Here is a 24,609-nt window from a genome sequence, read left to right as displayed (position 1 = left end):
CAGGTAACTACAGACCAGTAAGCCTGACTTCTATTATATGCAAACTTATGGAAACTATAATAAGATCCAAAATGGAAAATTACCTATATGGTAACAGGGTACTGGGAGACAGTCAACATGGTTTTAGGAAAGGGAGATCGTGCCTAACTAACTTGCTTGATTTTTTTGAGGATGCAACATCGATAATGGATAATTGCAAAGCATATGACATGGTTTATTTAGATTTCCAGAAAGCTTTTGACAAAGTCCCGCACAAAAGATTAATTCTCAAACTGAACGCAGTTGGGATTCAAGAAAACACATGTACATGGATTAGGGAGTGGTTAACATGTAGAAAACAGAAAGTACTGATTAGAGGAAAAACCTCAGAATGGAGTGTGGTAACCAGCGGTGTACCACAGGGATCAGTATTAGGTCCTCTGCTATTCCTAATCTACATTAATGATTTAGATTCTGGTATAGTAAGCAAACTTGTTAAATTTGCAGACGACACAAAAGTAGGAGGAGTGGCAAACACTGTTGCAGCAGCAAAGGTCATTCAAAATGATCTAGACAAGATTCAGAACTGGGCAGACACATGGCAAATGACATTTAATAGAGAAAAGTGTAAGGTACTGCACGCAGGAAATAAAAATGTACATTATAAATATCATATGGGAGATATTGAAATTGGAGAAGGAATCTATGAAAAAGACCTAGGAGTTTTTGTTGACTCAGAAATGTCTTCATCTAGGCAATGTGGGGAAGCTATAAAAAAGGCTAACAAGATGCTCGGATACATTGTGAAAAGTGTTGAATTTAAATCAAGGGAAGTAATGTTAAAACTGTACAATGCACTTGTAAGACCTCATCTTGAATATTGTGTGCAGTTCTGGTCACCTCGCTATAAAAAAGATATTGCTGCTCTAGAAAGAGTGCAAAGAAGAGCGACCAGAATTATTCCGGGCTTAAAAGGCATGTCATATGCAGACAGGCTAAAAGAATTGAATCTGTTCAGTCTTGAACAAAGAAGACTACGTGGCGACCTAATTCAAGCATTCAAAATTCTAAAAGGTATTGACAGTGTCGACCCAAGGGACTTTTTCAGCCTGAAAAAAGAAACAAGGACCAGGGGTCACAAATGGAGTTTAGAAAAAGGGGCATTCAGAACAGAAAATAGGAGACACTTTTTTACACAGAGAATTGTGAGGGTCTGGAATCAACTCCCCAGTAATGTTGTTGAAGCTGACACCCTGGGATCCTTCAAGAAGCTGCTTGATGAGATTTTGGGATCAATAAGCTACTAACAACCAAACGAGCAAGATGGGCCGAATGGCCTCCTCTCGTTTGTAAACTTTCTTATGTTCTTATGTTCTTATGAATCACTGGTTATTGTTCTTATTACAATCGATTGTATAGGATTTTTAAAATGCAACTCATAATATTTTACTGCAGTTTTTCACTTCGGTTTCCCTACACATTTTCAATTGTACAATTGGAAAGGACCGACTGAAACTTAACGTTTCTACAAAATACATTTTGAAGAAACATTCAATCCAATGGTTTTTTACAGGGAAGCATTGTTACCTGCCACATTGTGCAGTTGTGTTAGTTGTGAATAAAATAACCTAAACCACTTGAATTCAAACAGTGTACAAAATGAAGCTGAACGTACTTAAACAATCAATCAAAACAGCACTACCAACACTGTAATATCAACACACGTTTATTGTGAAAGTGTTTGCCATTGCATCTACAATGCCCATTGGCTGCAGAATCCAAAAGTAAACATATATGCATTCAATACCAAAAATGACAGCAAAGTAACCAATGAGAGCACAAAGTAACAATCAAATGAAAACCCTGCACATATGTGTTACTAACTAACTAATAACACTTATTTATCTTTTTATTTTTTTCAAACAAAGATATTCTCTAGTAACCAATGACATCATATAGTAATAATAAAATGACGTGGCAATCTTAAAACCTATTGTCAGCATCCGACTCACTGAACTGTTGTCATTTTCTCAAAGGTTGCAGAATTATAATTCTTGGCCTTGAACAGTGAGTGAATGAACCCTAAGCTAACTTGGGTGTTTGAGCATTTGCTTACAGCCTGGATATACAGTATCAGACAAAGCAGGCCAAGCAAGTTTAATCATTACAGAGTAAGATTTATGTCAAGTCCTTAGTTTGGATTAATTTGGATCAACATATTATTGGCACAAAAACAACACCAATGAAAAGCCTAAATAACACATTCTGAGTAGCCTTGGACACCCAACAGTACCGGAAAGAGAACAGGCTTGGGTGAAGAAAAGGCCAGAACATTTCAAATAAAGAATAGAATACCAGATCAAGCACACTCTCTTGCACACACAAAACATACAGTATGTCAGGAACATATACATTCACTGCATGTGATCCACAAGCACTGCATAGTTTTGTTTTGTTTTTTAACAGAAAAGAGTACACAATTATTGCCAAACTTGTATTCCAGTCACAAAGTACTAAAAGGAACTCCAAATACAGTAGCATCTCCTCCTCAGAGACTGGGTTGGGGTGAAAAAAAAAAAAAAAATCAATGTGGGAGTGAGAAAAAATGTACCTTGAGTTCCTGCTCCATTAGTACCATTATACTGCCTTTTGTTTTTATTAAAAACATGCAGTTATTTGCGTTTAACATAACAACGTTTACATAAGACTAGTACCTCAAACTCATCTAGTACTACTTCATTCTCCAGTAGTAACCAAAACACTATATTGAATACTACTTTTTAATTTTTTTTTCTCATGGAATTTTTGTTTTCCCTATATGGGATTGTTTAATTTTTTTGAACTGGTCTTTGGTATGATATGCTTTCTGTGGATAATTTACCAGTGCTTTGGCTGGCAATGAAAAAATGCATAATTGTACAGTATTTAATCCTTACTTATGGTACATTTCAGCATCTTAACACACTGGTATATCAACAGGATTTACAAATACTGTGCTTATGTGGTGAATTTATCATTCTTGATTATCTTGATATCAAGGTTGCTGTTACCTACTGTACATGTATTTTTGTGAAGACCCAACAACAATGGAGACCAACATTCCCCATGAACTTTTACACACACACAAATGAGTATATTATTAGGCTTTAAGGCTTTATCAAGACCCAGACTCCGTGGACCTTGCACATACCATGTACATTCAGGACTGGTTCTTAGAGGGAAAGTACATATACAACGTATCTCTGTTATTAAACCCTGTCCTGGTGTTTGGCTTTCAAACAGTAACTTATTAAATATTACTGTGGATTATCGAGTACCTTGGCATGACATGAAAACTGTAGCATGCAGCTTATTCCTGTATAATGCCATGTTTAAAAACTACTGTAGGGAAAAAAAAAAAAAAAAAAAAAATTACAGGCCATTTAAGATAAATAAATGATTTGGCACTGTTACCTTTTATGAGGTCCTGTATGATCTCACACTATGTGGGACACCTCTCCCTCCTCCTAATACTGTGGTTTTATATATATATGTAAGTACATGTAGAGATTTAATTTACTGCAATGAAATAGGTATTCCAGGGATCTCCTCGCTCTCTCGCTCTCTCGCTCTCGCTCTCGCTCTCTCTCTCTCTGATAAAATTAACAAGTACCTATTTCATTGCAGTAAATTAAAACAGTACACGTTAAGGATGGTAAAACACAAACAACCATTGATTTCTTAGTAACTCTACCACTTTCCCCTCCATTCCTAGCTATGCTTTTAAACACAGACAATTTCTGAAAGCATACAGTTACTTTGTATACTATATACACCAAGTTTGCTTCACAAATATAGCACATTTAAAATTACTGCACGGGTATAGGTAATTAAAACCATTTAAATAAAATGAAAACTACCAGCGATTGGAGCATCACAATAGTGTTTTAATACTGATCATATTCAGTGGTTTGAAATAGTACCTTAAGACATCTATAGATTAAACCATATATATGTATCGATGCCTAATGGAAGCAACTGTCTGTTTCACAGCATGACTCTTCCATAGACAAAACACTGCTACTGGGTGACTGTGTTTAATAATTGCCTAAAAGGAAATGTTGACAATAAACTTCAGAAATGTATGTCCTATAATACACGTGTATTAAAAACAACTGTAAACAGAAAGAACCACTGGATTGGATAGGCCAACACCACATCACTTAAAGACAACCAAGGACTACCGCATATGGCAAGCGATAAAACAAAACAAAAAAAAGAGAAACATTTATTTCTCAAAGCAGACTGAGCAGTTAAAGTTATAGAGTGTGCCCTCACAAATCAAAAAATTGCAAAAATAATCCCTTTTATCCACAAATCTTAAACATATATACAAATAAATAATATAATAACAAATCTACGAAAACACAGCTCCCATTGTGTGAAACTAAATAAGATGCAGCATGCTTGCTCACACAAAATGAAAATGTAATTCTTCATTCATTCACAGACATAAAATTGGAAACTAATGGGATGCTCTGATATTCTATGGAACTGTGTCTGATACTGATATACATATAAACGCATTCACAAGTCCTATTATGCACTTCCAGTATTAAACACGTAATGTTGTTCATGTCTCACATACAATTATCTACTAATAGTTTCCGTGACATCTTTCCAGTGCTTGACATTCTAAAAGCTAAATCCGGAATTAGTGTTCGTCCAGACAAGTAGTCCCAGTGAGGTATCCGTTTGTTCCGTTCGCCCCATTGGTCCCATTAGTTGCAGTGTTATGTATCTTTTTAGCAGGAGATGGTGCATCCTCCTCATCGGAGCTGGATTCAATGTCACCCTGATCATCATTTGATACCTACACGATAACAGGAGTGTGTTAACCATCACTTTAAATGCTATTTGAAATCTTTGAGATCTTCCATTAAAAAAAGAGTAACAGTATCTAACAAGGTTAAAAAACTGGAACGCAAACACATTTAACCTACAAAAAAAAACAAAAACAGTGAGATAGAAACAGAAATAAATAATGTTCTGTTGTAGCGTTTACAGGATGTTAACTAGGGCCTGTGTTTACCAGAAATTGCCATTGTCATGTTTTTTCTTTTCTGAACTGAATCTGCATTTCCAAAACTGTTCTGTCTGCATTTCTGGAATACATTGCCTCTGTTGTTAGCCTTTACTTTAGGTCAAGATTTTTCTTCACCCCTTGGTTAACACATTTGTTTTGTAGATTGCATGTTTAATTAGCACTAATCTTGGACTTTGTGTTGCCTTAGGTAAAGTAATCCACGGTTAGATCTGTGGTCACTTTCCAAGGATGATTTTTTTTGTACAATGAAATGTTTTATTAGAAAGAAAAAAAAGTGACGTGTAAACAGCGTTTTGAAATTGGTGATACAGCAGGAAATGCAGCTACAACTTCTAAATAACAAAGTTGCTTTCACACAAGAGTCCACACTTACATGCATGGGATTCCATTTCCCCACCTTCAAGGTCAGCACAAGAAAGAGAACAAATAGGTTAAAATATAAAAAGGACACTGCTGCAGGAGGTTAACAAAATAAATATATTTTAGTTCCCCCTGATGGTCAGATTATTTGCATTTTTAATTAATTAAGGGAATAACATAGTGCCATAAACTAACACAAGCTAACAGAAGCAGACCATTTGTTCTCTCAGTAGGATTACCAAATTGCATACTTTGCATTAGATCTCATTTTAGTAAGTGAGAATATTGTAGAATTCAATAGATTTACTCCACTTTACAATTCACAGCTAATGCTGCAATGCAAGCATGTCTTACCTTTCCTTTAGAAATGGCTTTGCAGGCTATCTTTATGATGAGATATGACCAAAAGGAATGCAGCACTAGAAGCAGGAAGAACAGCAAGTTGAAGACCCACCATGATGGATACGGACCAACAATGTCCCAGCTTTCAAACACTGTTGTGTTTAAGATCCTAAAAAATAAAATGAAATCTTACGAGTGCAGTTTTACTTTCTCATGCCTCAATTTTGTAGAACAAAACGTGACTAGGCACAGAAGTGGATTATTCTGTGTACGGAATTAAACAGAACAATGTATCAGTTGACGCAAAGAGCTACATAAACTGGTAACTACATGAATATTTTTTGCCCAAAAGAAACAACTTAATCATTTCATGCATGAAATACTGAAAACAGCAAAAAAAGTAGGTTTTGGACATATAATAAATAACATTTTTGTGTTTGTTTTTCAATTTTTTCAATTTATTTTTTTGCTTGTATGGGGAACAAATGGCATCCTCATAGGAGACTGTATCTTCATGCATTTGTATCTTACGTATGTCCCCATGTAAATGACAAGGAGAAAGCTTTTTGTATCTCATTAAGCGCTGCAGTATACTAGTCGCACAGTGCCAATTGATGGCATGCTCACAACACTGTCCATTTCAGAGGTGAGCAGGGCAGGCCTGATTGGCTTTCCTGAAAAGCTGAGAATAATTAGAACCCCAGGGAGGAAGACAGTCAACACATAAAAACGATATTACACTGACTATTGCCTTTCTACCTTGAAAACACAGGCCAAATGCCTAATTCTCATTTCATTTTAAATAAAAGTTAGTTGAACACAATATTGTTGGCTGAAGGCCCCCCCTCCCCCGTAATCTATACCTTTCACACAAGAATCACATAATGATTTATATATTTATGCGAGGGTCATTCCGAGTCAATTCAACCAGGACTCCCCTATGAAGTCTTTCAGGTTTGGCTAGGTTCAGAGAAAGCAGATTAAAAGATTACAGGAACGGACAGGCCTTTGACTCAAGGCAGTTGGCTTGACAGCAGCAAAGATTTAAATTGGACATTTCAAGTTAGGTCAAAAAAGGGTAGATAATATTGATTTACAAAATGTATATATATATATATATATATATATATATGGAACACATTCATTTTACATTAATTACTACACAGTAAAATAATTCAAACTAAACTAAACTCAGTACACATCTCTACACATTCAGCAGAAAATGCACAAGTTTTGTTCATGTGGCTGGAACTAGATTTCAGTTAGGGGAAAAAGACAAAGTACTATGACAGTCTTTCTCATCTATTTTAAAACTGCAATTCAGCCACTTTGGCATTCCAAAATAAAACCTGTGTATTGTTTAAAATGGGATCTGCTTTATAGCAGATAAAGTTTCTTTGAAGGTTTGGCCCACTCAGTGAGGTTTTCTATTATTAAAATGAAAACACCGAAGAGGCAGGATGTGAATCACTCCTGACGCAAGTGTTGCTATTCATATCAAGCAGTGCTCAGATAATGCTGATCTCTTCAGGTTTGGACACTTTGTTTCACCACTATGAACCACAAAAAGACCTTCTTCATATTCACGTTTTAGCTGGAGAACAGCATTTTGGGAACAGAATATAAACTCATACAGCAAACAAAGCAAAATGTGGAAAAATATTCATTTGAATTAAATGAGGACATAATTGGCAATATGCAAGATCACAGAGACTATTTATCACAAAGATTTCAGTTTTCCCCCCAAAACAGCTTTGTTTTCCCAGATGAAAAATTAATTTGCTTTTGATTTTTGGAAACAGGCCTTGCCCCTTGAGACTGAAACAGACTGGCAGCAGGACGATTAAGCACAACATATTAATTAATCACGGTAGCATTACACGTAAAGGGCAGCATTGATACTCCTATTTGTATGCTCTTCTGCACACAGCTTGCAACAGACAAACCAATCCTCAAAATGAATCAATAGGGTCAGCAGGGACAGGCACTGGTTAAACATTACAATAAAGATGACAGGCAGGACTGTTACATTTAATATATTATTAAGATATTGTACTTTTTTTTTTTTTTTAAGCGGGGGGGGGGCATCAAATTTTACTCTTGGTAAATCTCTTGACCTTAATTAGAAACGATAAATCATAACTTCCTCTGAAAACAATTTCACAATAAATAAAGAGCATACAAAAATGAATATTCATTGCTTTCTGTTCTCTGCCTGAGCCTCCCTCCGTCTTTCAGCATGGGGATGTAATCAGCTGCAATAATGGGAGAAATGCTATCTAATCTCCAGTGCAGCACATGGTCCTTGACATTCAGTGCCCTTTTAGTTCCATTTTAGGAGGCCTATCTGCAACACAGATGGCAAAGGAGATCGAGTATGCAGTACTTGGAGCGGGCATGCAATAGTGCCAGTGTTGAAGAGGAAACAAATACGACAATAGATTTTAGTGAAGATTCTTGGAAAAGGCTAAATTGCTAGTGCCTACATATTACCAATAAGTCCAAACCAGTACAATCTATACATGCAACTTAATTTGTTCCATTAGCTAATGTTAAAAGTGGTTTACTATAGGTGGCAATTCATGCATGTGTTGTGAATTTAAAACATGCCAATAATGTTACAAAGCAGTCTTCTCAATTTTGCTCTGTTTAATGTATGTATTTATATTTTCCCCAGCGAAAAGTTACTTGAACTGGGCTCTTTGTGCCAGAAGTGACACTGTCTGGTGTAAAAAGCTTCAGGTTAATGGATTTTAGAGATGTAACACACAAATAAACATCTACACGTTTACTTACCAGATAGGAAAAGCAGCAAGCCGGGTACTAATGAAGACTAACCCAAACATGACAAACAGGAGGTCACACAGTCTTTGACACTTCACATAGTTTGCCATTTTAGCAGCCTGGAACAGCAAAAACAAATAAGCAAACGTAAATAAAATATAGATTTACATTTAAACATACATTGCATTCAGTCAATGAACAATGTTCCACCACATCTGAAGTGACTGAGGTCCAGCACATTCTCAGGTTATGACACTAATATAAAACTATAGGACCACACTGTGCAAGAGCCTTGTGAAGAACTGAATGGCCTACAATGAGCTCCTACACAACAACGATGCACTCATGCTGCTATGTTAGTGTTGTGTACGACCCCACCTCTGTTGCATGGAACAGCTTACCTCAAGCAGCACATCAGACACATCATGAAGGCACATGACCAGTGTTCCTACGCGCACCATATTGTTTACGTAAGAGAAGGTTATCAGGGAGATTGTGGCAAGGTGATGCAAAAGCATAATTAAAAAGTCCTAAAGAATAAAAGAGGAAACAATAAGAAAATACAGTTAAAATGATGCTTGACTTTAAGAAATGAATCCCTCACCCCTCACTTGATATAGGTTTTACAGCACGCCACATAATATAAAATTACAAAATAAAATTTAATTTACAGGACTTAACACCTGACCATCTGGTTCAGTACAGAGACACTGTGGAGATGTACTGTCCCAGGGATGAATTCAATACCCTGTATCAGTGAGCATATAGGTTGAAAATGTACTCAAACTGTTTTACACATGGTGTGACAGGATGGACGTGTAGTGATGTCAGGCCTGATGCAGGAAGAACAACAGACAAGGTACGGTGCAATGGCGCTTGCGCTGTTTACTTAAACAACAACAATAAAATATTTAAACAGAAAGCACTGCTTACAGAGTGAAAACAAAGGTTTTAAATAAAACAAATCTCAAACACAAACAATAGGTCAGGCTGGGCAATTGCCTTCACTGTTCCTATTTATATGTTTTATTTTAAATTTCTCTCTCCTCTCTCTCTCTCCTGTTCCTCCTCCGAACTGAGTGCAGAGAGCTGTAGGCTTTTATGCAGGTGACCATCACCCCATTAGCAACAAATTAATCACCTAATTAATTTGGGAGATGACCACCTTCTGCACAATTTTTTTTTTTAAATTACACTGGCAGAGGACGAGCTGCCAAACTCGCCTCTGCCAAAACACACACAAACTGCCCTCGCTGTCATAAATACAATAAATAAATCATAGAACAAAACACACGAATTTCGCCATCATTTAAATAAATAATAAATCATAATACAAAATAACACGGGTGGAGGGGGAGACCCCGTTCTAAAAATAAATAACTAAATAACTGTACAGGGCTCCTCGCCCTGTTACACATGGAATTTGAAAGAGAAACTAAATTCTAAAAACATATCTGTCATACATACTGTATAGGGTGCATGGTGTAGTAACAAAAGTATGCATTTGTGTGTAGCTCTAGGGCGTCAATGAACAACCAATGCCAGGAGTTATCTATTGTGCTCCCACCTATACCAAATTTTGTTGCCCAACATAATGCAGAAAATGTTATTTTTGTGCCACAATATTGAGCTAATAAAAAACCTGCTATGAAGGTTGTATACAGCACTAGGACTACAGAATTGTGAATTTCACAGTAAGTTAATATGCTGTGTGTAATATGTCTATTATTGTTTAGAAGAGGTCCTTTCGTACACCATGGAATCTACAAATGCCATGTTACGAACACGTCTCAGCTGGATCTTTCCCTTTGCTAAACGTGCTGAAAAAATGCTAATCGTAGTACAGTCGCCACCGCTTAGAATGGTCTTTATTAAGACACTAACGAAAATGATGTACGCAACGGGACCAGAGAAAGGGCGGGTACGTAAAAAGGCAGAAAAATGAATCCTCTTTAAAATACCATTATACACAGCTGTAACACTTACTGTACTATATTATTATTGCTTTAAGATTCAGCTTTTATTAGTTCGCTCCCCCTAAATCCCTTGTTTATAAAGACACAGGGTATTAATGCTTGTGACATAGTAGCAGTCTGCCATGTGGGTGCGTGCATTCGCTGCTGAGTGACAGGCAGGAGAGCGAGATGGAGGTTGACATATTGTAGCGCTGAGCTGCAGGGTTTCCAGGATATAATGAGACAGACAACATTTGCAGTTCAAAGCAGCAGGAAACCGTTGTATTTATAATTTTTTAGCTTTTAGTGAACAATGTCTCTCATTCCTCTCCTCTCACTCACAAACTCAACCTCTCAACTCTCTCTCAATTCTCCCACTTTTCTCTTTCAAGCTGTCATCTCCACACATCCAAAGCCCCTACCCCTTCCTCACTCATCAGTCTCTCCCTATCTCCGACTGCATGTGTCAGACCTGCTCCCACTCCCCTCAGTGACGCACACCAGCACCAAAACACACAGAGAATGCTAAGAGATCTGAACAAGAATAACACATTTTACAAACACACATTATTTACAGAGTACTCCCATCCCCTTCCCCAATCCATAATCAGGTCCTTTCCAACATTTGTCCCCAGCTTTTTGAAGCAAAGTTGCATTGTTTGCTGACTGACAGTTTTCCAAGCATGCTTTAGCAAGTGCACAGAATCTAACAGAGACATTTTATTTACACTGAATTTTCAGACTGGTTTTCTCTTTCCAGCCACGCTTGCTTGCTGTTGCAGTTTGTGCTGTTTTTTCAAACTGTATATAAACCTGACACTGCAAACCGGGATTAAACAGCCAAGGTACACGACAGAGGTAATTGCTCAGTAACGATCTGTCAAGTATTTACTACAGTAAAGTGCTGCCTGTTGTATTTAAATCTATGTGAATAGCAAGGTAACGAGGTGAAGACAGCTGATTTGTGGATTAGTAAGAGCGATTGCTACAGTATAAGCAGTGCGTTTGTTATTTAAATCTATGTGAATGGCACATAACGATATCCAAACAGCTGAGTTTGCCTGAAATATAAGGCGTGCTTAAGAGGGTATAAACAATCCTTTGTTACTGAAATTAATGGGAGAGGCAAACTGCTACTGGTTCTGTTTTGAAAGGACCTTATATTGAATGGATGAGCTTCATATCAAAATAGACCCTCCTGTCTATTGTTACTTTAATGTATATACGAACTGCAATTTCTAAGTAGTTTGTTTGTTAACTTCTCCTAAAATGTTACACCCCTGCATTTTGAGTTTATTTTGTAATATCCTTTAATGAATTGTGCTCATTACAGTGAAAAGATGCAGCCTCTCGTTCCAGTAGGCTCTTATTTGTGTTCAGTTCTGCAGATCACTGTTGCAACTGAGAAGCAAGAACTTGCTTCAGAGCAGTGAGCAGATGAGTTGGGCTCTATAGCAGGACTCCTTGTTCACAGTTCATAACTACTGGGCTGACTCCAGCTCGACTGTGGCTGTAGATTATATATGGCAATTTGGGCAAGGAATAATAATAATAATAATAATAATAATAATAATAATAATAATAATAATAATCTTTATTTTTATATAGCGCCTTTCATAGTGGACCATCACCACAAAGCGCTTTACAGAGGTAGGCTGTGAACGGTGCATTATATGCAGAGTCACTTACAATATGACATTGATTTAACATCTCATCTGCAAGATGGAGCACAAGGAGGTTAAGCGACTTGCTCAGGATCACACAGCCAGTCAGTCAGTGGCAGAGGTGGGATTTGAACTTGTGACCTTCTGGTTACAAGCCCTGGACTTTAATCACTGGACCACACTGCCTCCTAAGACCACACTGAATCCTAAAATACGTATAAAAAATGAAATCCAGACAAAAGTATGGAAAGAGAGCAGGGAACATACTGGACTGGCAATGACGTGCAGAGGACCTCCTCAGTGCGTTGCTTGTGCATGAAAAAAACTGAAAGAAGAAAAAAGAAAGGGACAACATGCAAACAGATGACAAAGAGATGAAAAGTGCAGTGCATCATAACCTACTGTGGCATAATGGAGGTAGTGATGTAGGCTGCTGGGGTGAATAATAGGAAAAGCTGAACACACAATAACAAAGAGGCCATATGCAGATTGTATGTACGCACACACACACACACATATAAACAAAAAGGAGACATGACCTTGTAAATGCACTCAATCATATTACTTATGTGATACTAGCCCTGCAAAGATCTTTTGTATGGCAGACCAGACAATACACTTTTTCAAGGCTAACACCGACAGCAACAAGGCAGGCTGAGCTGTTCAAGACAGGCTGCAAAATACCAAAGAACTTTTCTAACAGCGGAACATGTGTGCGGAACACTTACATAATAGATGAATAGCACAGCTTCTAACTATGCTGTTTCCTGTTAAAAGGATAATTGTACCCAATAAGCCCCAGCAATAAAGTAATATTGCTTCTTTCATACAAGAGCACACCTACTCAAGGAAAGTTGGGTTGTTTTCACAGGAATGCTTAACTAAATAGCAACATTTGTACTCAAGTAGTTTCCCGAACTCTTCTCCGGACAGTCTAAGTTCTGCTTGAGTTTAAGTGGACTGGCTTTGCCTTTAGATGTTTGTGAAGGCTTACAACACACCCTAACAGGCAAAAAGACAGATTAGTGTTTCTCAAAGAAACTAGTAAGTAGACCGATACCAAAACATACAGTAGCTTATCTGAATACCCATGAATCATGCTGGACTTACATGAGGTTTGGGGGAATAAAGTTCAGAATGAACGGCTGTTGTGCTGAAATAGTTCCCAGGTTATGGATGCGACAATAATTTTATTCTTTCGCCTCTTTCCCTTTCTTCACTTTGCAGCAGTTGTCGTGTTTAGGAGGGTAAGCTACCTGGCTATCTTGTTTTGGATTTGCCACCTGCACGCCCAACCTTTGTCTTGGTCTTTTCACAGTTTAAAACAGTGTAGATGCAATTTTTTGTCCTCCATATTTAATAATATGTCTAATACTGAACATATCACAGCAGTGTATGTAAAAAGCAAAACAAACCAACTTTGTTTAACTTGGAGTGGAAAAGGGACTGTAGATTGACATTTAAAAATAAACACTGCCAACCATTAGCCTGAATTAGAAATTGCATTTCATGTTAAAACTGCCCTCTTTATTTTAATGATCATAGGTTTTATGCTCTTGACTGGTGTATTGAAAGTCACCGCTGAATGACACACACACACACACACATACACGCACACACACAGCGCCCACCTCTCTTAAAGGGGAACGCACCAAAAGGCCGATTGCTATAACATTTTCTTTTCTTAACATATTGAGTCATACATCTACGGCAATGTCACATTTAAAATCTTTATTGAATAGAATGCATTAAAATGTACATTATGTCTGAAATGTATCAGTCTAGGAGCCAAATATCAATGTTTTACTTATATTGTTATTAATAGGATCTCAAATAGATAGTATTGACCAATCAAGTAAGCATTCACTATAATGTATTATGAGGAACAACTTAAGTAAGATCTGGATATCATTTAAAAGGTTTGAAGATAAACATCTTCATAGGTTCTACCTGTATTGAATAACATGTGCTGCATCTGAGTAGTCAACCTTTCCTTCAGATTGCCATTAAAACATACTGACAAGAAAACCAGCTCTAAAACAGCAAAATATAATGCAATATTGCCATGGAATACTGGATCATTAATTAGTCCCTCCAAAACTTACAAGATGAAATCCGTACCCAGACTACACCACTCTCTAGGGGGAAAAGTATTCAAATGACATCACCACTGTACCAGTTCTTTCTCAGTTCAAATATGAGGTAATGTAAACAGCAACAGAATAATCAATGAGCAGACTCCTGCCATACCTGCTCATGTAACGTGCCACTGCTTCTTTAACTGTATGCCACAAGATGGCGCTATTGTGTGCTGGATCATTCTTTAGTTATAATTTTAGTAGATACAATGTGCTACCCAGAATTATTAATCCATTCATCCATGTACACATATACAAAAATAGACTTCACTTACCTTCCTTTTGATATCAGTAAACTGGGAGAACATTAAGGACCAGTAGAATGCCAGCTCAATGATGTAGTAGTAATGAAGTTCAGTTGTAAGAGCCTGTAAATAAAAATAAATAAAAAAACTATGAAGGACAACGGTAACATTGTCATTTTAACCAGGGAATTTTCAAGAAACAAGTGTAAAGAGGAATAAAATCATTTTAAAAAGTTAGATTTACTGGTAATGACTGCTCTTTATGAAACTTAAAGTGAGGGACAAGACAGAGCACTTGGTATTCTCTGTCACCTGGGTATACATCTTTAATTAAATATCTTCCAAGTAGGTCATCACAAGGAATTGATTTTGTTTTTAATGGCTTTCTTCACATGACATGTCTGGCATTTAAACCAGCAGTGCAGTACATCTCTGAAGTGCTTTTAAATGCATAAACAGAATAAAATCAATCAAAACACTCCAGATAAAGTGATATGGAACAGCTTTATTACAATACACCTTTATTATTATTATTATTATTATTATTATTATTATTATTATTATTATTATTATTATTATTATTTATAACAAAGAAATAAAAGCTGCAGTATTAATTTAATTGGACTACTGTATTGCATATTAGCAACATATGTAATTATGTATGGTATACTGTGTAAACTGATATTTTTGGTTAGAAAATAAACATACAGTGAGGTGGATATGTTTACTGTGAACAGATTAAAAGCACCATTTCCTTTAGAACAGTGTTTGTGACAGATTACGGAAAATTGGTTCGACATTTAGAAGGTGTGCTCTGTGTGGGTCGTTTCCCAGATGCCTGCATTCTCTGCAAATTCAGCATCAGTATGCCCATTAAACAAAACAGGTGAAATAATGAAATACAATGATTAAATCAACATCACAAGGTAACATAAAATGCCTTTATTATTATTATAAAAAAAATACATGTTCTGTATCACTTATGCCATGATGGGCTTGCAGATGAGCTACTAAGCATACCCCTCATGGAGTCCTCTGTGGTTATGAAAGAAGCAGCTGTCTGGACAGAACAGGCTTGCTGGTACATTGCACTTAGGTAAGATTACCAAGAGAACTATTGTAATGTTAAACTACTAACCTGAGCAAGTAAAACATGACAGTGTGGGAGTTGTACAGATTCAAAATTGGTCATACATGTGGAAATAAAACAACTAATTTCAAACTGCAAGACTATTCCTGAGAAAACAGGGATTGTTCCTATTTTTATTCTTGCTATGTCTGAAAAATAAATTAGCAAGAGTAAACGACTGATTGGTTAAATTAAAAGGCTGGCACTCCTGAATATTTTCCAACAGCTGTTCTGCCTTGCTGGCTGATGTAGCTCTACTTCAATTTAATTTTCAATCCTCCAATTGATAAGGCATAACCGTGAAAGCAGAATGAATTAAGGCTATGTACACTCAAGTCAAACAAGAGCAGTATCTGCGGCTTAGTCTTATATCAGTGAGAGGGTTGACAGATTTACAAAAGGTGGCTACATGTTTCTAACCAGATTTGCATCTCAAAAGTCTATTTTTATTACGAATAACAAGGTTACAAAACTTCTAAAAAATCAGACAGAGGACACAGAGTTGACATTCTAAAGAATGCTTGTGATGCTGCAAAGCAACCTACCTCATCTGATGGGAGATTTGTGCCTGCTATTCTTAGCTCAATCCCATTTGCAACAAGCGTAAGACTTAGGGCAAGTTTAGTTGATTTAAAAAACATTTAATTTCATTTTTTAGTTTTTTGTTTTGTTTCTCTGTGTCGTAAAGGTGTAGAATACAAATATCAAATCAAATATCATATCAATTTTTGCAAGTGCCAGAACAAGAGAAAGGCTTTGAACAGGAATCCTCTGGCTTTCAGTGTACCAGTTATTTAATTTGCAACAGGAAAGTTACAGTCCTTTTGTAAACACATGATCTTATATACCTGGTATGGGTAGTTGTACCAGCAATCTCGGGTGTCCCAAAGCCAGGAAGTCTTAATAAAAGAAAAAAAGAGAGAGAGAGAAGTGACATTAGACCATTGAGCATTCGCTAATGGTAATTATGCATTACATAATATGATCAATACCTGCTAAAAACTGCCTACAGGTAGTAAATTATTATTATAAAAAATAATGCAAATAATAATACAACTAATACTACTTTGACTACTACTGCTACTATAGTACCAGTATCACCTGTGAGTGGTGGTAAATTTACAGAAATATCCTCAACAGGAAGGCTGGTAGGTCGTTACAGTAGCTTACTCATTCTTACCTTTCACCTATCTTCTGTTCTTACAGAGATTTGAGAGTCCTGAGAGACATTCAAGAAAATGCATTGGCAATATTTTTGGCAGCAACAGAGCACACTGACTATTTTATGTTTGTTATCAGCCGGATTTTCTTTTCACTATGTTTGCCACTGTTGACCTAAAAACTCAGCTATTGGATTTGTTTCTCATGAGGGAAATAAACTGATGATGCAAATAAAGGTCAATGAGTTATTGCGTTGCTGCTATGGCAACTACTATTCTTTGGCCTGTTTTTACTTCAGTTAATAGGGGCTGGTTGAAGCAGTGCTCTTTATAAATGATTGCACCCTGAAGAAATTACTCAGCGTTCAAAAGATTGTTGGTCAACTTTATTCTCAATAGTTTCTTGACTTTATGCAAGTGTAGCTTCAGATTTGATTCATACAACTCAGGTCACAAGTTAGACAGTATTCAGGGGGTTATTATTTATAACATGCAAGTCCAATTAAATAAATTTTTTTTTTAAAAAAGCTAAATGCTAAACATTAGAATACAGTTGTTTAATTAGGTTTTACATTATCTTATGTAAATTCTCTCTTTTTTTGTGATCAACAGTTTATTTTTTCCAAACAAAGCAAATAAAACCGAGCATGACAAAGCAAAACAAACACAAAGAAATATGTACAAAAGAGCTCATACACACAGCAGAGAGAAAGAGAGAAAAAAACGAAAAATTGTCATTTAAGTATGAGTTTGGCCAGGGAGGTGGAGACCAAGTAAATTATCTTTGTTACATTACCAATGCAATTGACATTGGAAATGACATGGTATTCAATTCCTTATACTGTACCTACACAGAGAGTCTGGACATTAATTAAGGTGTACAGCTGCTTCCACTTCACTCTCTCTCTGAAAGCCAGCCTAATCAGGATCAGCATCCCACAAAAACATTTTTTTGGAAAGTGTCTTCTTTCATTTACAATCAAATCACCTGTACCATCTCAGCAGTCTGTTGCTAAACAACGAATCAAAAAACGCTGTTGCATACACTTGAAAGATTACCAATAACCATAGCAACCCCAGCTCAAGTACCAACCTGCATTATTTCTGTAAACTGCAATAGATGTTCAAACAGAATAATTAATCTTATGCTCCATTCCTCTCTTCAGTGAAAAAGCTTTTTTTTTGTATCGAAGATAAAAAAAAAAAAGCTGTATTGAAGACAAAAGGAAATGTAATCTATTCAAATTTAACAGTTGAAAAATAAAAATGTACATCTGTGGACCCCTGAGCTTCAGTTTGCCTTGGTAGATAGAGATTTTATATACATGAACGACATGCTGTTTTAAAAATAGCACAGTATAGCTAGGGACCTTTCTCTTTGTTTTTTTTCTTTGTATAAATCCAAACAATCTCAACCTTCTCTAACAGTGTCTAGCTAAGGTATAAACATACCATAAAGGGCTATGTCACCCTCTTTACGACTGCCCAACAAGATCTGCTGTGACTAATTCATAAGTGCAGCACTTATAGCGTACTAGATGTTCCATAATACAAAACTTTACTAAAAAGAACTACAGTGTAAATGACCATGCAAGTTATCAAACCCATTTCAGGGCAATATGTACAACAGGTAATGCTGTTACACTAATGAGATCCAACTGAAAAAAAGGAGGCAGAAAATTCATAAAATTGCAGACTAAAATATAACAGGTTGGCACTTGTAAAATGCATGCATGTTATTAAGCTCCTTATGGTGTTTTGCTTAAATGACAGTGGTGTATTACAAAACCCAGCAAAACCAGCTCTGCAGCATTGTTGTCTGCAACATGACATGTGATTGAAAGCACCTCAGGAATAAAAAGGAGCAGTGTCCTTATCCATAAAGCAAGTGCATTCTAATCCCATTGCATCTTCATACTGGATGCCACAGACCCTGCATCACAACCTTGTCATGCTGGAAACGGTTCCGAATCCCTGCTGAATTGAAGCTATTTATATGCAACCTAATTTCCAATCATATTTGGCATATAATTATTGAACTACAGTAATACTTTAAACTGGACTTGCGTGTGCCAGTTCTAGTGTATGCAGCTTTTTTTAAAATTGTGTTATTGGAGTACGCTACACCCAAAGTGCGTCACACCACAATCCAATATTAGAAGGTCAGCATGTGACACAGGTCATTCTGATTTGTGCCTTCAGTAGCAAGTCCCCCTTCTATTACCATAAATGTAGCCATATAGGCTCTTTGTAAATTGTTTTGAGCAGGGACATAAAAAGACTACTATATTTAAATATAAATTATATTATATATATATATATATATATATATATATATATATATATATATATATATATATATATATATATATATATATATGCACTGCACCCTTTTACAATTACACTCAGGTCAGAGCATTGTATATAGTATAATCTGGTGTTATAGAAGAACAGCACATTTTATAAGATCATCCAGCAGCTGGGCCTCAAACTAATAATGAAAACAACATAAATTCAGGTCTGGCTGCGATAGGAAAGGTCTAGTGTGACCTGAAGCTCATGAACACAAAACATCTGATGTAGGATGGCTTTTTTTGTATTTTAATTGGTTTGTGTTCATCCTAGTCAATAGCATGGTGGTCTGATTAACTGCTTGACAAAGAAATGCCAGAAAAAGCAACCTTATATCAAATGGAAGACAACAAGAAATATACAGTTAGGTAACATAGTTTTTAACACTATATTGACAAATGCTGTTTCCAGGCAACACAGTAATTGTTTTTGGACATTCATTTGTGACTCCTCCAAAGCAGAGCATGTGAGTTGAGCTGAGCACAAGCAAAGGGGTGGTGGGGGACCATTTTCCCAGGAGTGTGCTGTGGTGGGTAAAGTGCCTGCGCGGCGCCTCTGACACGGCTCCCGCTCCAACTCCACCACCAACAGAAGTTCAGGGGGCAGATTGAGCTGTCATTACGTTGTGCTGCGCGTCTGATTCTGCAGTAAAACCCGCGCCGAATGTTGAAAAGGTGACAGAAAATACAAATTATTATTATTATTATTAATTAGAGGCGATTTATAAGTGTATCATAGCCTGCGGCATATAAATCGGGTAACTAAAACCACGTTTTATAGCTCTTTTATTTCAAGTAAAATTAAATAAAATTTTCATGTAGCGTTTAATAAAGCTGTTTAAACATCTCTTTAGTCTTAAAATTTAGATAATAATTTCAGTAGGCTGATTAAAAGAGACTCGCTCCCAGTGTGACACTATTAGTAAACGGAGCGAGCGAGTCCGTTACTAATTTATGAAATTTCGTTACGAACATACCCCTTAGTGGCACATACAAAATGGGTAATACGCCATAAATAAAACAAATAAATTAAGGAGGGAAAAGTGAAAAAGTGTGGGACGGCGAAACATGCATTTTTGGAAGCGACTTACACTAGCAGTGGAGCAGGGTGCGAGTGGAGTTGACTGCAGAATTAAAAGCTCTGCAGCGGAGAGGACTGGGAGACCAAGTTATGTTACAAACAGTCATTTACATAAAAACAGAATGTTGTCAGAAGGCAACATCTGTAAATATAGGGTTAAAATGTTTGCATAGGGAAAGCTACAGTAATCAAGTTATTAAGTGGTGGAACCAGACTAATTCTGTTGGTAGTATAAGAAGCAAAAACAGGTTTTGTTTCTTTGATCTTATCAAACCAGTTATAAAAACTAGGGAAATACTGAAGGAACCATTAACAGCTGCTCAGATACAAAATGTGTTTCTATTAATACAACACCCTGGAGCCTTGACCTAGCTCTGTAAAATTAGTTCATTTTACAATTACTTTATCATACAGGTACTAGAAAGATAGAAACACTCAGTGAATGTGTCAAAAAAAGTTAATTGAAAAACCATTAAGGCTTTCATTACAGAACCAATTATTATAAAAGGTTGTTTAAAAAGATACAAATATTATTCCTCTACTGTTATTAAGACAAGCATTGGTAAGATATAATTGCAACATGTATAGTTTTAATCTTACATAAGAGTTTATGCAAATGTCTGTGTTTTTATACAACAGTCTTCTATTAAAAGGCAGTATCCAGAAAGTACAGGCAAACCTCTCTGGAAGTGGAAAAAAAAAAACTGTTTACCTTCTGAGTAGTGGGTAGTTAAACTTGCCATATAACCTTGATGTGACCTTGCATCTTTAATTTTATTTATTTAAATTTAGTAGTCGCCAATTGTTTTTATCATTTTCTCTTCTAATTTGGAATAGACAATTATTTTTAGGCTCAGCTCACCGCTACCACCCCCACACTGATTAGGGAGCAGCGAAGACAAACACACGCTGTCCTCCAAAGCGTGTGCCGTAAGCTGACCACAGCCACCTCAGAGCTACAGCATCAGAGGACAACGCAGCTTAGTGGCAGCTTAGTGGCAGCCTGCAGGCATCCAGCCAGACCACAGGGATCGCTGGTGCACAGTGAGCCGAGGACACCCTGGCCGATCTAAGCACCCCCCCACTGGGTGGCACTCGGTCAATTGTGCGCCACCCCCTGGGAGCTCCCATCTACAGTCAGCAGTGCAATAGCCTGGACTCGAACCGGTGATGTCCAGACTATAGGGTGCATCCTGCATACACCACTCGGGAGCCCCATTTAATTTTAATTTTATTTTTTATTTTAAAATGATGTAGTGTTCAAATTAAATACAGGAAAGGGGGGGGGGGTTAGTATAAAGTCCTATTGTGTGTTAGTGACTGTAGGTGTTATTGGATGGTTATTTAGCAAGCTGGAGGGAGGTATAGTATGTTTTCTTACCTTTTTTAGGAACCGCACTCCATAAGTAAATATATACAGATAAAATGTAAATCTCCACCTGTAGAGACACAAACACACTCATAAACACAACGTATCTTAATAACAAGGGTATAAGACAATGCACATGTCAGAAGCAATGAACATGTCCAGTTTAATATTAAAATGAATGCCTGTGAACAGGTTTATCAAAATACTATGTGCGGTTCTAAGATGTGGGGCTAGATTCAGTTTTTGCTTTTTGTAATTGGAATAAAAATCAATTAAATGTTTCTAAACTAGAACTAATCCTATCTCATGGTTTCCTGTATTGCTCAGTTTTTTGAAGCAAACTTTGCAGTCGTTTGTAAATGAATCCTAAAAAAAAAAAAAAATGCTGCAGCCACTTAAAAAAAACAAACAACTGTCCAACGGTGCAGAGTATCAACATAACAATTTACAAAATCTATGCCAAATATTTTTTAATGACCTGAAGAGGGTATATTACTGCTACAACACCAATTTTAATTCCTGTTGCAGTAGGCTCAAAACTGAGCTGAACCAAGGCATGATGTGCAGTTGTGGGCTGCAGATATGCAAGTAAATAGATTAAATAAATCTTCACCAGCAATGCCTGCATGTAATTCTTGTAGGTTTCTCCTGACTGCTACTTGGTTTTTCATGCATTACTGTGTAAGAAGTCAGTACAATCCCCGCAACACAATCCAATCCACATCCTGGTTTGCAGGAGACTTAACTAATGCTTTCTGCCAATTGCTTGTCCTCAGTTTTGCATTTGCAGGCTAAACTTCTAAACAAAATGCCCTAGCAAAATTGTTAACAAAACAGTTTCATTGGATGATAATAATCAAACTCTGAGAACCATAGGGATTTAAAAAAACATTTTTTTAAAAGAGTGTGGTGGAAAAGTCACAGCAACTCAATAGGTTATGTACTCTCAATATAGCAGCCACACTGAGTCTAAGCCAACGTCAGGAGGACGCTGATAAATTTAGCCTGAATTGTTTATATAACACTTAACATATGAAGCCAGAGAATCATAGAATACACTGGCACTAATATCTCAATCACATGACTGCTCAGATTTACAAAAACATATAAGCTCACCTTATGCGATTGCTTAAAATGTTGTCTGAAAGCATAACACGATTAGTATATCCATTACCACAAGGACTTAATATGAAATCCTAACATACAGTTATGTTTATCATATGTAATCTCTTAATAGAACTCTCACTTTGGCATGCCATCCCCTCGAGCTGTCTGGAGTCAGCCACAATGTCCTTTGTCCCAACACTGCCAGTTGTATGAAATTTACAATCACGGAAATAGCTGTCTGGTAGATTTCACCCTGAACTTGGTAAGAATTGTCCAATCCCTTTATATAAAAATGGGGGTTGGGGCTCATTTTCAAGGGGTGAACAAAAATAAAGATAAAAAGAATTTATGACAAATGCATCACCAGAGCCTTGTATTGTACATGGCCAAATTGGCACAGATTAAATTAGCTTCCTTGAATAAAGGGAAAAACATCCACATTTATATTAAACAGCAGCCAACCAGCTGCAGTCCATTTGGTGGTCTTAACAGACCACCTGCTTCAACAGACTCATTGCTGCCAAGTGAATTGTTCTTTGCAAAATTCCAGCTTCATTCCACTGGATGACAGACATTCTCACAATTGTCCTGGATTACAGCAAACTGTCTTACTAGCTTAGTTTTAACTAAACACACAGCTTAGTTTATGACTGAATTTTAAATTATATGGATAAATAAGCTTGAACTAAAGACACTGTATGTCACCACTAACATCAGTATACAAACAACATTGGAAGAGACAGACCAAAATCCCTGCAAAACAAATTCAGAGAGCTAGGAAGGAAATTAAAAGAGAAAACCAAAACTGTGGTATTTTCTGGTATACTACTGGCACCTTGCAAAGGACAATATGGACAGCTGGAAATAATTAATCACAACGCATGGCTGAAGATGTGGTGCACAAGGGAAGGCTTCACCTATCTTGATCATTGAACCACATTCTACAACGAGGACTATCTGTATAGACAGGATGGACTGCACTTAAATAACAAGGGAACCAGTCTACTTGGAGAAAAGATCCTCGAGCAGGTTCAGAAGCATTTAAACTAGAAAGGAAGGGGGGAGAAATCAACAAAAAAACAGAAGGGAGACCACATCAAAACAAGAACAACAACTCAGGTAAGACAACCATTAAATGTACTTATCTAAATGCTAGAAGTATCAGAAACAAAATTCTAGAACTTGAAGCTACTGCACTAACAGGTAACTATGATGTGATAGGTGTTACAGAAACGTGGTTGTCTGAGAGTGATGGGGACGAATATAATATTTGTGGGTATACACTGTATAGGAAAGACAGGCAGGACAGAAGAGGAGGAGGGGTAGCGCTATACATAAGAAACAGTCTTGAAGCCCAGGTGTTAAACCTGGACAAAGAAAATAAAACCGAATCAATATGGGTCAGAATAACAGACAAAAATTCAAAGGGCATAATAATAGGAGCATGCTTTAGACCGCCAGATTCAGACGGTGAGCACAATAATCTGTTATACAATGACATTAGAAATGTGTGTAGCAAAGGAGAAGCCATACTAATGGGGGATTTCAACTTCCCCCAAATAAAATGGGAAAACCCGGTGGGTAGCACAAAGGATGAAATAGAAATGGTGGAAATGACAAATGACTGCTTCCTAACACAATTTGTCAAGGCACCGACTAGAGGGGAGGCATGCCTTGATTTAGTCTTTTCAAATAACGAAGATAGAATAACTAAAACAGAGGTCAGAGAACCACTGGCAAACTCAGACCACAACATGGTCTCATTTGAAGTGTTTTTTAAATCCCCAAAAGAAATGACTAAAGCTAAGGTTTACAATTTTAGAAAAGCAAACTATGAAGGTATGAAACAGAGACTAACA

The 24,609-nt window shown here is 36.8% G+C and overlaps 1 protein-coding gene across 1 annotated transcript in view; it reads right to left on the bottom strand.

The window, feature by feature from the left end:
• Positions 1-1,687: 1,687 nt before the first annotated feature.
• Positions 1,688-24,609, bottom strand: part of LOC121323660 (ceramide synthase 6-like) — a 38,666-nt gene continuing 15,744 nt past the window's right edge. Inside the window, exons 4-11 of the mRNA XM_041264850.1 lie at positions 21,656-21,713; positions 16,531-16,581; positions 14,584-14,676; positions 8,953-9,081; positions 8,564-8,670; positions 5,780-5,936; positions 5,439-5,462; positions 1,688-4,831 (exon numbers count right to left, since the gene is read on the bottom strand). Coding sequence (XP_041120784.1) covers positions 4,673-4,831; positions 5,439-5,462; positions 5,780-5,936; positions 8,564-8,670; positions 8,953-9,081; positions 14,584-14,676; positions 16,531-16,581; positions 21,656-21,713 — 778 coding nt within the window. The 3' untranslated portion in view covers positions 1,688-4,672. The remainder of the gene's footprint in view (positions 4,832-5,438; positions 5,463-5,779; positions 5,937-8,563; positions 8,671-8,952; positions 9,082-14,583; positions 14,677-16,530; positions 16,582-21,655; positions 21,714-24,609) is intronic.

Source organism: Polyodon spathula, chromosome 11, assembly GCF_017654505.1.
Source record: "Polyodon spathula isolate WHYD16114869_AA chromosome 11, ASM1765450v1, whole genome shotgun sequence".
Lineage (NCBI taxonomy): Eukaryota > Metazoa > Chordata > Actinopteri > Acipenseriformes > Polyodontidae > Polyodon > Polyodon spathula.
Note: the sequence above shows the minus strand (reverse complement) of the source record. Positions and strands in the feature narration are given on the sequence as shown.